The sequence below is a fragment of the Elgaria multicarinata genome, chromosome 7 (genome assembly GCF_023053635.1).
Source record: "Elgaria multicarinata webbii isolate HBS135686 ecotype San Diego chromosome 7, rElgMul1.1.pri, whole genome shotgun sequence".
In the NCBI taxonomy this organism is placed as follows: Eukaryota; Metazoa; Chordata; class Lepidosauria; order Squamata; family Anguidae; genus Elgaria; species Elgaria multicarinata.
In genome coordinates this window covers 103,542,448-103,556,528 of record NC_086177.1, presented here as the reverse complement: position 1 = coordinate 103,556,528, position 14,081 = coordinate 103,542,448, and the positions used below count along the sequence as shown (strand labels likewise).

At 45.3% G+C, this 14,081-nt stretch overlaps 2 protein-coding genes across 2 annotated transcripts in view; one reads left to right on the top strand and one right to left on the bottom strand.

Annotated features, from left to right (window-relative positions):
* Window positions 1-6,901, top strand: part of SLA (Src like adaptor) — a 28,479-nt gene extending 21,578 nt beyond the window's left edge. The window contains exons 7-8 of the mRNA XM_063131163.1: window positions 3,175-3,307; window positions 6,356-6,901. Of these exons, the coding sequence (XP_062987233.1) occupies window positions 3,175-3,307; window positions 6,356-6,563 (341 nt within the window). The 3' untranslated portion in view covers window positions 6,564-6,901. The remainder of the gene's footprint in view (window positions 1-3,174; window positions 3,308-6,355) is intronic.
* TG (thyroglobulin) overlaps window positions 1-14,081 on the bottom strand; it is a 199,420-nt gene that overhangs the window by 60,023 nt on the left and 125,316 nt on the right. The window contains exon 41 of the mRNA XM_063131335.1: window positions 9,554-9,753. Coding sequence (XP_062987405.1) covers window positions 9,554-9,753 — 200 coding nt within the window. The remainder of the gene's footprint in view (window positions 1-9,553; window positions 9,754-14,081) is intronic.

The following is a 14,081-nucleotide window of genomic DNA, read 5'->3' as shown; positions in this document are numbered from 1 at the left end:
GTTATAGTCCTCATGCAATGTCCAGCTACTGTTCAGATGTGATTTGCAGTAAGTTGTTTGCATAACCACCTACCCAGTGTAGCTTGCCAACCACTATGGGTTAGCATGATGTGTGAACCCAGCCAGAGTCTTCTCAGTGGCTGCCCCCGGGCTCTGTAAATCCCTGCTAAGAGAGGTTACGTTTGCCCAATCTCTGCTGTCTTTCAGTTGATAGGTAAAATCCTTTTTATTCTAGCAGGCTTTGGCACGTCAGTGGGTCGGTTGGATTGGATGTTGTTTTTATTCTGTTATTGTTGTGTTTTTAATTGCATTTAAATGCATATGTTTTATTATGGTTTTAATCAAGTTTTATGTATGATTATAAGCTGCCTTGAGCGCCATTTTTTTCTTGGCAGAAAGCTGGGGTACAAATCAAAGCAATCAATAAAGAGGTCTGCCCGTTTGCTTCAGAAACAGGGATGAGTTTCTTCTTCCACCAGAATTCACTCTTTTGTGTACACTTTTCACAGCCTTTTGCAAAGGGGTACAAAAATGTCATCAAGGGGAGGGAGACGTCACTTTTACGGGCAGGGGGAATAGCTTTCACTTAAGTCTCCCCCGAGCTCAGCACGAAAATTCCCGGTTTGATTGGGAAATGTGTTTGTTCAGCAAGACAGTTGTCTTTTCAAAGATGCAGAAACCATGTGTGCAGACTGCAACATGGAAAGCATCACACCTATAATTTGACATAAGCTAGGGAGCTAATGAAGACCCTGCAAGCAGACTCAAGCCCTTGCAACCAGAAGCCACAATCAGTTTTGAGCAGCAAAATATACGTAGCTCAGAACAAAAGAGCCTTCCAGAGAACATCTGCAGAGGAAATGGAATACTAACATTTGTCAATTAATGCCAATCTCGCATGCATTTTAAATGGTGTGAAGCCACAACATTTGCCTAAAAGACAAACTATTTCTCAGAAGTCAAGACTAGCTGAGAATAAGCAGGAAGAGAGGAAAATGGAGCACAGCTTCACACGTCAGCTTTAGATGGTCAATGCTTGTATTTAGATCGCTTTTGCGGGGGAAACCTTAGCAGCCAGAGGACAACAGAATAATCTCTTTCACCATCACACATTTCAAAACTGTTTGCTTTTTGCAAATTTGCAATAGAGGATGTGAAAATGTAGAAGACACATGATGATCAACAGCTAATTTTATAGCCAGCTCTAACCTGTTTTGCAGAGCTGCCTTTTTCCATCCACACCCTAACTAACAAAACCCACCACATAAGCAGATGCTTTAGCATGGAGGATGCTGAAACGAAGTTAATTGGTGATTAAACTTTGGAGATGGTCTGGCGCTTTTCAAAAACACGAATTGGATGATAGTCTAACTGCTGGTGCACTGTGTGTGTGCGTGGGGGGGAAATATCAGAAGGAGAAAGAACAATATTTCCACTTTTTCTTAACATCAGGGTAGCTGCAAGAACTCCAGAGAATTTTAGTAGTTCTCTCCTGCAGAGCCAACATATGATTAAACTCTACTCAGCAGTCCTTAAAAGTGTATTACAGTTAAGTGTTCAGTGCTAAAATGCATTGAAGTGTCTAGAGCAGTTATCTCTATTGATGGGCAAATCCACCTACACTAGTCCGTGTCACTTTTGCATTCACCCAATTCTGTCCTGTACTGTTTTCACATTAATCTGCCATTAAACAAAAATCCACACAAAAACTGTACAGATTTTGAACATGTATTTAAAGATTTTTAAGATATATTTACTCTTAAAATATGATTTTCAAAAAGTATTTCCTATCAAAATACTCATTTTTAAAAATATGTTGATACTTTTTTTTATCTGAACATTCAGAACTGTGAAATGCAGTGGTTGCGTACGTGCCCGTCTGCACATTTAATGTAAGAGGTGCAGATCAGGGCTAGATCCACACTAGTGCTTTATAGCAGTATTGAAATACATTGATAACTGTTGAGGCACAATCCATATTCCATATACAGCTTTCATAGTGTTATATCCTGCTTTTTATACTACATCTGAAATGATTTGACACAAGGTGTAGATCTGGCCCAGGTCAGTTTGTACAAGAATTCACGAAGATCAAATCCCTGAAGCACTGCTGTTTAACTACACACACACACACACACACACACACACACAGAGAGAGAGAGAGAGAGAGAGAGAGAGAGAGAGAGAGAGAGAGAGAGAGACTGACTATTCTTTACTTCTGTAGGAAGTGGTCCCCATTAATCTCAGCTGCCTTCACACAGCGTAAGAACTTAAAAGCTGTGTTAGGTGAGACCAAAGGTCTATCTAGTTGGGCATTCTGTTCCCACAGTAGCCAACCAGATCTCTGTGGGAAGCCCACAACAGGACATGAATGCAATAGCACTCTTCTACTCATGTTATCCAAGAACTGGCCTACATAGGCATACTGCCTCCAATACTGAAAGTAGTATACATCCATCCTGACTAGTAGCCATTGATAACCTCCTCCAGGAATTTGTATAATTCCCATTTAAAACCAGCCAAGTTGGTAGCCATCACTACATCATGTGGCAGTGAACTCCATAGTTTAACTATGTGCTGTGTGGTGTCTTTCCTTTACATAAGAATGTAAGAAGAGCCACGCTGGATCAGACCAAGGGTCCATCTAGTCCAGCCAACCAGCTGTCAACCAGAGACCCACAAGCAGAACACAGTTCAACAGCACCCTCTGGCCCACATTCCCCAGCAACTAGTGTATACAGGCTTTCTGTCTCTGATACTGGAGGTAGCACATAGCCATCAGGACTAGTAACCATTGATAGCCTTCTCCTCCAGGAATTTCTCTAATCCCCTTTTCAAGCCATCCAAATTGTTGGCCATCACTACATCTTGTGGCAGCGAATTCCATTGTTTAACTATGCACTGTGTGAATCTTTCACCATTCAGCTTCAGTGAATGACCCCCATTGGTTTGAGTATTATGAGAGGGAGAAAAAAATGCATCATTGTCCTTGTTTTTGGATAGCTTTGTTGCCTCTTACCAAGTGTAAGGGTATTGGTCTGTTGTTCTGTTTTTATTGTAACCTGCCTTGGGAGTTATTGAACTGAAGGATACTGTAGAAATTTAACAAAGCAATTGCAAAGGCAAGACACAGCTCTGGTTTACAATGCACTTTGTGTCCATGCCTTCTTTCAGAGGTAGCTGACGGCCTCTGCTGTGTACTCACAACCCCCTGCCTCACTCAACACACTATCAACAATGAAGGAAGGAATGCTGAGCCTCCTGTGGTGATGCGCAACAAAACCTTTGCCTGGAAGGATAAGCAGAGGTAAAATTTGCTTCTGACAGCTGATGCTCATGAACAGTTATTTCAGTCCATAAAATGGAGCTCTGGGATTCTGCAACCACAAAACTGCAATTCTGCAACTGGAATAAATTACTCATTTGCTCAAATATAAGCTGGCTTAATTCTCATGCCTGACATAGTGGATCGGATCCAGATTTACTATAAAGCTTACATTAGAGCCATTGAAATTAATGGGACTTGAGATAGCCATAACAAACTTGTCCCATGGATTTCAATGTATCTAAACTACATGTGGCCAAGTCTTGATCCAATCCAATATGTGTAATTGTGGAATTTGGTTGTGGAATCAGAGTTTAGAATTATTTTTCTTCTGAGGTTGTAGAAGAGGATAAAAGATTACCAGCTATTAAATGAGGAAGGAGAAGTAGGAAACATATCTACAAAGAGAGGGGAAAAGATTGGGGGAAGTCAGTCAATTGCTGACAGTTGTGCTCTTAGATACCTTTGTGCATTTAACACAATAATCTGAAAGGGATTTGTAAACACACTCGGCTGGGCATCCTACAACCTTACCTACAATTGTAAACCCTGATAAGGCAGGGTGCCTGAACTCTGAGAGCTTTGTAAGCATATTCAATTGAACACACTTATCACAGAAACATAGAATAGTAGAGTTGGAAGGGGCCTATAAGGCCATTGAGTCCAACCCCCTGCTCTGTGCAGGAATCCACCTTAAAACATACATGAAAGATGGTTGTCCAGCAGCCTCTTGAATGCCTCTAGTGTGGGAGAGCCCATGACTTACAAACCCCTTTCATATTCATAGAATCATAGAATAGCAGAGTTGGAAGGGGCCTACAAGGCCATCGAGTCCATCCCCATGCTCAATGCACGAATCCACCCTAAAGCATCCCTGACAGATGCTGCCTCTTGAATGACGCTAGTGTGGGAGAGCCCACAACCTCCCTAGGGAACTGATTCCATTGTTGTACTGCTCTAACAGTCAGGAAGTTTTTCCTGATGTCCAGCTGGAATCTGGCTTCCTTTAACTTGAGCCCGTTATTCCATGTCCTGCACTCTGGGAGGATCGAGAAGAGATCCTGGCCCTCCTCTGTGTGACAACCTTTTAAGTATTTGAAGAGTGCTATCATGTCTCCCCTCAATCTTCTCTTCTCCAAGCTCAACATGCCCAGTTCTTTCAGTCTCTCTTCATAGGGCTTTGTTTCCAGACCCCTGATCATCCCGGTTGCCCTCCTCTGAACACGCTCCAGCTTGTCTACGTCCTTCTTGAATTGTGGAGCCCAGAACTGGATGCAATACTCTAGATGAGGCCTAACCAGGGCCAAATAGAGAGGAACCAGTACCTCACGTGATTTGGAAGCTATACTTCTATTAATGCAGCCCAAAATAGCATTTGCCTTTCTTGCAGCCATATCGTACTGTTGGCTCATATTCAGCCAACATATATTCAGCCAACAATATTCCTTAGAACAGCCATGTTGGAGGTGGGACTTGAATCCCTTTCACAGTTTAGTCCTCACCAGTAGCAGGCCCTGCATAGGGCATAAATGTTACATTAATTTAACAACCCTTTAGCAGCACACTCCAATTCCTGTCCAGTTCTAATAAAGGCCTGGTTCATATGTCTTCTCGTTTGTCATTTTATTAAACAAATTGCGTGCATGCCCAAAGGCAAAGTTAGTTATTTTTACATAGATTTACACAAGATTTAGATCAACCAAAACCACGCCAGAGAAACCACCTCACTTGGAGAGAGAGTGTGGGTGTGTATTTGAGCATGCATGTGTGTTCCACAGACATGGTAACAGCAAACATGACCACGCTGGAATCCCTACATGCAAAGAGCTAACTGGATGACTGGGCACACACAAAATTTTGTTTCTCGAAAGCAACCATGTCACTAGGATAAGATACAAAACACATTTGAAAGAAGAGTCAACCATCCCCCTTCAATGAGAATCTCTCTCCAGTCCTGATTTTGGAAATATTTATTCATGACAATGTAAAAGCCCAAAGCAAATGACTAGTGTGTGAGGTAGCCATGTTATTATTATTATTATTATTATTATTATTATTATTATTATTATTATTATTACTATTACTATTATTATTATATTATTATTATGTCTGCTTTGCTATTGTTTGGGCTTCCTACGTGGTTGCTTACAAGCAAATGTGGGTCATGTACTTTTAGACACAGGATATTTTGGGAGCCAGGTATGCTGGTTGAACGCATCAGACATCCAACATAGTGGCTTTGCCAATCCCTCCTGGTCCAAATATCAGACTGGGCGTTCTTAACAGAGTCAATATATGTGGCATATTCCAAAATGGCCCTGCCCTCTTGAGAATGCTGCATAAAACCCCATTTGTATGACTCTGTTTCCACGCTTCTGGTTTAGCATTATACTAAGCTGCTAAGCAATTAAAGGCACAATCCCCTGCATGTTTGGACAGAAAAATATATATGTAACACTCCAAGCATCCCTCCAGTCAGTCATGCTGGCTGGGGCATGCTGGGGATTTTTTCAGTCTAAACATAAAGAGGATTGTGCCCCTAAGCAATAGAGGTAGCCGGCCTCTGGATGTAACTAAATTCGTTCACTTTTCAACTTAATGCAAATTTACCTAGTTTCACAGTTTTGAAACAAATCTCAATAATCTTTTGAAATTCACAGTTCTCTCAGTTTTGTGATGGGGTTCTCCAACCCCAAAAAATGCATACAAAATACATATATTGGGGTGAAATAACATTCAAAATGCATTATATTTGGTAAACTGGTTGCAAACAATGTGTGCATTAGGCAAAATGCATACAAAAATGCTTATAGAATTTAATTTGAACTTTTTTTAAAAAAAAAAAAATCTCAACATTTGGGATGAACTGAAGACTGGATAAATTCTCAAAGTTTGAGATGAACGGAACTTAAGATTGGACAAATGAGAAACTGAGAGAAACCAAAATTGACAGATTTCTTCATCCATAGGTATAGCCTATTCTACAGCAACGGCTAAAACATTAAACAATCTCTGTCCTTTATTTTAAAGATCAAAGGAGAATGATGACGGACTTGAAGAAATGCTTGGGATGGAGGATTCTGGCCTCAGTTTTGGGCTCCGGAACAGCATTACGTCTTATCTTGCCCTAACTGGGGATGCTGACCCTTATGCGAGCAAGAAGAAGAAGAAAACCCAGTCTGTCATATACCGGACCAAGTACAGATCACACCCAACCATCATGTACCATGAGGACTAAACCTGAGAAAACGGGGTACACCCATGAAGGAACTGAGACGCTCCATGTTCAAATATTAGCTTTTTCTTTGTCTTTTTTTTAAACTCTTGGGAAAATCACAAGCATTATATGCTGGTCTAGAAGAGCCACAGCCTCAGAGACAGAACCTGGAGTCTAGGGCCTTAGCGAGATAGGGTGAAATCCTGGGGTGATCCCCGGGATCAGGGAGGAATGATCCCTCCCTTGCCCAGGGGTCTCACCCTACACTTTAGGCCCAGTTTTTCTGCGGTCTACTGCGGAACGTGTGGCTAGATGCTGTGGTCTGTCCCAGTTCCTTGCGAGGAGCCGGGACCCATGCATGGGGGGAGCAGGGAAAATATTTTTTTTTAAAAAAGTACTTGCATTTTGCGCATGAGCGCTCGTGCGCTCTGATCTCTTTAAAAATTAAAAAATGGCGGGCGCAATGCCTCTCCGTCTGAGGTCATCGCACGCCACTTGTGAACAGAGGGGGAGATCTCACAATAAAAAAATTCGCGAGATCTTCACCCCTCCATCCCGCTAGACTGCTAGGTCTAGCTAACGCCTAGGCAAAAAGGTATAGTCACCAATTGATAAGGATAGGTCTTTTAAGATAGGCTCCGGTTACAGGAACAGAAAAAAATGTGCATCCGCCAGGCTGTTCAGAGTCTAACAGCTACATTTCTGTGGACAACCATCCAAATTGAACATGGCTGTTCCCCCACATTGTACCCACTCCCATAGGTGCAAGGTTTATTTATTTATGTTAAAAAGTCATCCCCAAAATCATGCAGCTATTCTACACCTTTTCCTCTAAGAGTGTACAGGATGCTTGGTTGTTGATCAGTTTAGGAGCAACCTGGAGCTCCCAAGAGTATTTAGTGGTTTCTAAATACTCAAGGGACTACCTAGTTGCACATAAGTATATAGGTTTGTAAAGACATTTTAAAAACCCAGCAACAGAACAACCCTGAGAGTTTCGAGGACTGACAAACTATTGAGGCATAGTCATTAGAAAATACTAATCTCATTGGCTGAAAAGATTTCCAAACTCTCATTGAGGAGCTCCCTTCCCAGGTCATAGGTGAGTATGTAATGGCAATACAGTGTACTACTAGGGAAATTCTAGCATTACACCACCATAAGTCATAGTAGGACAGAGTTATGGAGCTGGAAGAGAATCAGAACCCTTCGCCCTAAGAACGACCCTCCAAGGCCATAGCTAGACCTAAGGTTTATCCCTGGATAGGATCATAGAATAGCAGAGTTGGAAGGGGCCTACAAGGCCCCTGCTCAATGCAGGAATTCACCCTAAAGCATCCCTGACAGATGCTTGTCCAGCTGCCTCTTGAAGGCCTCTAGTGTGGGAGAGCCCACAACCTCCCTAGGTAACTGATTCCATTGTCATACTGCTCTAACAGTCAGGAAGTTTTTCCTGATGTCCAGCTGGAATCTGGCTTCCTTTAACTTGAGCACATTACTCCGTGTCCTGCACTCTGGAAGAATCGAGAAGAGATCCTGGCCCTCCTCTGTGTGACAACCTTTTAAGTATTTGAAGAGTGCTATCATGTCTCCCCTCAATCTTCTCTTCTCCAGGCTAAACATGCCCAGTTTAGCCTGGATCGTCCAAGAGTCAAACCTGTCCATCTAGGTGACACACAGGGGATCCAGTGCTCAGGCAGGGGCGAAACCTGGGTGATCCCAGGATAAACCTTAGGTCTAGCTGTGGCCCAAATATCAGACTTCCTTCTGCTCTGCCACCATAGGGTGCACAGACCACAGACTGATGTCAGAAGATAACATTAGGAGCCAAAGACCATCACATGAAGGACCCTGCAGAGCTAACAACTTCAGGCAATTCAAGGTGCAGGGTTCTAGGTTCAACAAAATCAAACGCTACAGATCTTCCTGGATTTCAGATGGCAGGTGGAAGAATGACATTTTTTTTAACACTCCCCATAAAACATTCAATTTAAATAGAAAAGACAGGAAGTCAGCTAGGTTAGAACTAGGGGTGTGCACAGACCCCCCAATCAGTTTTGTGGCCCGATCCGGAAAATCCAGATCGGGCCCGATCCTCCTTGCGCCGCTCCGCCCGTCTCCCACTCCGTCAGCGGAGCGAGATCCGGCTTCACCGCCGCCACTATATGGATGGCGGCGGCAGCGGCGGCGCAAGAGAAACCACCCACCCACCCAGCCCCCTTACCTTCCTCCATCGCGGGATTCAATTGAGGCCCCGGTTGAAGCCAGAAGAGGCCTCGGCCTTCACTTCCGGCTTCAACCGGGGCCTCAATTGAAGCCCGCGACGGAGGAAGGTAAGCGTCCCTCCTCCCTGCTCCCTTACCTGGTGCTGCCACCGCTGCTGCCGCATGGATGGCGGTGCCAGCAGCGCCAGATTAGTCCCCCTCCCCCCCCCCATTTACCTTCAGGCGAAGCTCTGGATTGAGGCGATCCTCTTCGCCTCAATCCGCAGCCCCCCTGACTCTCTTCGCCTCCGCCTTTTCCGAAGGCGAATTAGGCCGCCTTGCTCCTGCTTCTCTGAACCGAAGAGAAGCGGAGCACATCCCTAGTTAGAACGTTTCTCTCTATGTAAAGGAGTTTAAATAAAAAATGGGGCATTCCACCTGCAATCTAAAGTGATGCAGTCCAGATTCTGCTGTGAATGTAGATCTGCTTAAATTAGATCCAGATTAGGCTCTACCTGCTGTCAACGCCAGAACTAGGATGTTTTTATTTGTATGCTGATAACTAGCTCTCATCTTTAACCCCGCACATTCCCCCCAAATGTATATAAACTTATTTATATGGGTGATACCCTTGTAAATTGTATTACAGTGTATGAAACTTTGGTGAAGCTGGAAAAAAAATGTATAGAAGTGTTAAAAAAACAAAACAGCAATAAAACATTATAAAACAAACAGAAGCCGGTAGCGAAAGAAGACCTCATCTTTCATACACATTTGAACTTATAGTATGGATGGAACAGTACTCACCATCAGCAATGCCCTCTTGAAGACTGCTGAATCCAGACCTCCAGCAAGTAGTTGGATACTAGTAATGTCCGCTCCACTCCGGTCAGCTGCAATCGAAACCTGACTGGGGTCTCCTCCCAAACTTGCAATGTTTTTCTGCGTCCATTTCAGAACAGCTTCCTGGTCCCAAAGGCCCCAATTTCCACTTGCCGCACTGGAACCTACCCAAAAAATAGTGAACAGAAAGGATGTTATGCCAGTACTTACAAGGGATGAAAGCAATTCTGAATACATAGACCTGGGTTGCATGTCACTGCAGTTTTGGTACAAGTATACAAAGCCCTAAACCACATGGGACCAGGATACCTGAGTGAGCGCCTTCTCCTTTACCAACCTGCCTGGTCACTCAGATCATTAGAGGGCATATTCCTGGTGGTTTCACAAGGACCTATGGCCTGTTTGGAATCCACCAGGAAAAGAGTCTTTCGTGTGGTGGCCCCTTTTCTTTGGAATGTCCTGTCCCTGGAGGTCAAGCAGGTGCTATCACTGTGCTGCTTCTGGCGCCTCTTGAAAACAGCTCTTTTCCAGGAAGCATTCCTTAGTTGACCAACCATGGGTTTTTTTATTGGTATTCTGTTTCGAAATGAACAATTTTAATATTCATTTGATATTTTAATATTTAAAATATCAATCAATCGTGGGTTAATTAATTAACCCACAATTTGAAGTGATGCACAGCACATGATTCCGATTTGAATAAACAACCTACGAATGCCTCAATCGTAGGTTGTAAGCATGTTGTCTGAACCCAGCCTCTCAGTTGTTTATGGGATAAACAAGCCAGAGTTAACAAAAAGGAGCTGTCACAATAACACAAGAAAAGCATTGCTAAATCAGACCAAAGCCTATCTAGTTCAACACTGGGTTCACACAGTGGCCAACCAGCTGCCTGTAAGAAACTCCCAAGTAGGACATGAGTGCAATAACACACACACACCCCACACACACCTATGTTCCCCAGCAATGCTAGACATAATGCCTCTGAAACTGGAGGTAGTATATAGCCATCATGACTAGTAGCCTCATCTACACCAAGCGGGATATTGCACTATGAAAGCTGTATGAAAGCAGTATATAAAAACATGAGCCACACAACTGCTTTATAGTGGTATTGAAGTGCAATGACAACTGTTGGGACACATACCTTATACCACTTCCATACCACTATATCCTGCTTGGTGCAGCTCCTGCCTTTTATATACCACTTTCATACCGCTTCCATAGTGCAAGATCCTGCTTGGTGTAGATGGGGCCTAAGAGCCCTTATCCTCACTGAATCCATCATCCCCTATTCAAGCCAGCCAAGTCAGTGGCCATCACAACATCTTGTAGCAGCGAATTCCGTCGTTTAACCACGTGCTGCGTAAAGAAGTCCTTCCTTTTATCTCCCCTGAATCTCCCACCAATCAGCTTCTTGAGATGATCCCAGGTTCTAGTATTATGAAAGGAGGAGAAAAATGTCTCCCTCTCCACTTTCTCCACTCCGTGCATCATTTTGTACACCTCTATGCTGTCTCCCCTCACTCAGCCACTTTTCTAAGCCAAGTGTCAGGATCTATGCTGTACTGAGTGCTTGCAGGACCCAGGTCTTCGGTCAGGACCTGTCCTTGCAAGCCTCAGGCCCCTGACTAACTACACGCAGGGGGTGTGATTGGAGTCCAGCTGGGTGGGGCCAGGGTAAGAGCTATTTAAGCACTGCACTTCTCTCTCAACCCTCGCCACAGCAACACCGTTCCTGTGCTGCCTGGCTCTGCATCCTGTGAACCTCTACGCCCGTTCCTGACTTCTGGACTTTGCTTTGCCTCTGCCATGTTGGTTCCCGACTTCTAGACTGCCTTTAGACTTTGCCTTGCCCCCTGCCTCTGCCATGCCTTATTGGTTCCTGACCCTTGGACTGCCTCTGGACTACGCCATGGTTCTGCCTTTGTCTCAGCAGGTGGTGCTGGACCCTTGTGCTGGTTCTGGGACGATGCTCCAGCTCGGCCCAGAATTGGGTTCAACTGTGCCTCTGAACTCTTGCATGCTACGGGAGGGGACCTCTGGCTCTGGCCCTGGCACACGCTAGTGACAGTCAATAAAGCTGAACCCTTCTTGATCCTGCTTCAGTGTGGTGGTCTCTTCTGCCTCATTCCCCCAGGTCCTGGTGGCCCAGCCTAGCTCCCTACTGCCCACGCCCCGGACGTAACACCAAGCAGTCCCAGATGTTGTAACTAGGGGTGTGCACGGACCCCCCACTCTGCTTCACTTTCAGATCTGCCATTTTCGGATCGGGCTGCTCTGCCCCGCCCCCACTCCGCTCCGGATCCAGATCGGAGCTCCATTCCCCCCCATAGGGGGGGTTACCAGGCCCTGCCGCCATCGCCGCCCATGCGGCGACGGCGGCAGAGCCCGGTAAAGGACCAAGGGAGAGGGGGACCTTACCTGCCTCCATCCGCGGTCCATCGCCGTCTTCAATTGAGCCCACGGTTCCACCAGGAAGTCTGGGCCGCAAGCGGCCCAGACTTCCCGCTGGAACCACGGGCTCAATTGAAGACGCTGACGGACCATGGACGGAGGCAGGTAAGGGAGAGGAGGGCGGGGGGACAGCGGCAGGGCCTGGTAAACCCCACTTACCTTTCCGGCGGAGCTCCGGATCGAGGCGAAGGATCCGCCTTCACCTCGATCCTCTTCGCCACGCTCCGCCGGCCCCCCAATCCTCTTCGCCTCCGCCTTAAGGGCAGGCGAAGCCCCCCGCTCCGCTCCTGCTTCTACGGTCCGATTAGAAGCAGAGCACATCCCTAGTTGTAACTTCTCCTCACAGGGGAGTGGCTGCAGCCCCTGGATCATTCGGGATGCTCTTTTCTACACCTTTTCCATCTCTACAATATCCTTCTTGAGGTGCAGTGGCCAGGGCAGGTTCATGTAGGAGTAACTGATCTTTAAGTCCTCAGGTTCCTAAGTCCCCCCCCCCCCAGGGTTTTAAGCGATGACAGAGAACTGACAGGGTGGGAACTGGGAAGAGGTAGAGAGCTGAGGGAAATAGGGATAGAAAAGAGTGGAGAGCAACCAGGGGTGGAGAAAAGCCTCACTCAGGCCATGACTAACGGAGCTGATGATGCAGCAGGCCAGGCAGCAAGGAGCCTACTTGCAAATCTGGATTTGAAATAACCAGCCAAATCACTGACTGCATGACCCTGGCAACAATGGCACATTTTGTAACCGCCATCGGAACAGAAGCAGCAATGCATAATTCTATCATCATGTAATAAAGAAGTATTTTTATTATTAAGGGAAAGGAATCCTCTTGAGAACCATGTTATTATGCTGATTTTCCACCGAGATGCTAAAGCAGGAGTGCACATTTAGGCTTCTAACTCTATGCCAATTAACTATACTTAGGTTGGGTTTTAATGCAGCTGCAGGAATAATATTCTACCACAGATATTCCATGGCTTTTAACCACTTCTCCTGCTATACGGACCCCCCTTGGATGCTCATGCCACATAGATTTAATGCTGATTTTGTCCCAAAAGCTGGATATTAAATAATACCACCTACATGATTCCAAACTGCCCAGATTGTGGGACACACCCCTGCCTTCTGCAAGGGGGAAAAGCTGACAGCTTTTCCACACCACATAATTCTCCATTTCCACTGATGCTGAAACTTACCAGCATCAGTACAAAAGAGCCCCGATCCTATAAATGTATTTTATTTAGTTAACTTCAGTTCTGATGTTTCTTATAAGCTCCAACAGTCCCCATGTACCAAGGATGATGCTTTGTTTTCTGGTCCCTGTCCTGATAAAATATTTCCCCTATTTTGGGGGAGATGTTGGGGATCTTTCAAAATGTTGCTGATATGGGCAAATGTGTGCAACACACCTTCCCAAACTTCAGCCTCCTCTACTAGTCTCTTGAACAGGGATGGGGGACATGTCCAGACATGTCTGGCATGGCAAGGTGTGCGTGTGGTGTACCCACTCTACAACCTCTACTGCACGTTGTGGATTGTAGGATGGGTATGAGCCCACCACCACCACCATGCCGCTCACCAGGTTTGGATGACATAGAATCATAGAATAGCAGAGTTGGAAGGGGCCTACAAGGCCATCGAGTCCAACCCCTTGCTCAATGCAGGAATCCACCCTAAAGCATCCCTGACAGATGGTTGTCCAGCAGCCTCTTGAATGCCTCTAGTGTGGGAGAGCCCACAACCTCCCTAGGTAACTGATTCCGTTGTCGTACTGCTTTAACAGTCAGGAAGTTTTTCCTGATGTCCAGCTGGAATCTGGCTTCCTTTAACTTGAGCCCATTATTCCGTGTCCTGCACTCTGGGAGGATCAAGAAGAGATCCTGGCTCTCCTCTGTGTGACAACCTTTTAAGTATTTGAAGAGTGCTATCATGTCTCCCCTCAATCTTCTCTTCTCCAGGTTAAACATGCCCAGTTCTTTCAGTCTCTCTTCATAGGGCTTTGTTTCCAGAACCCTGATCATCCTGGTTGCCCTCC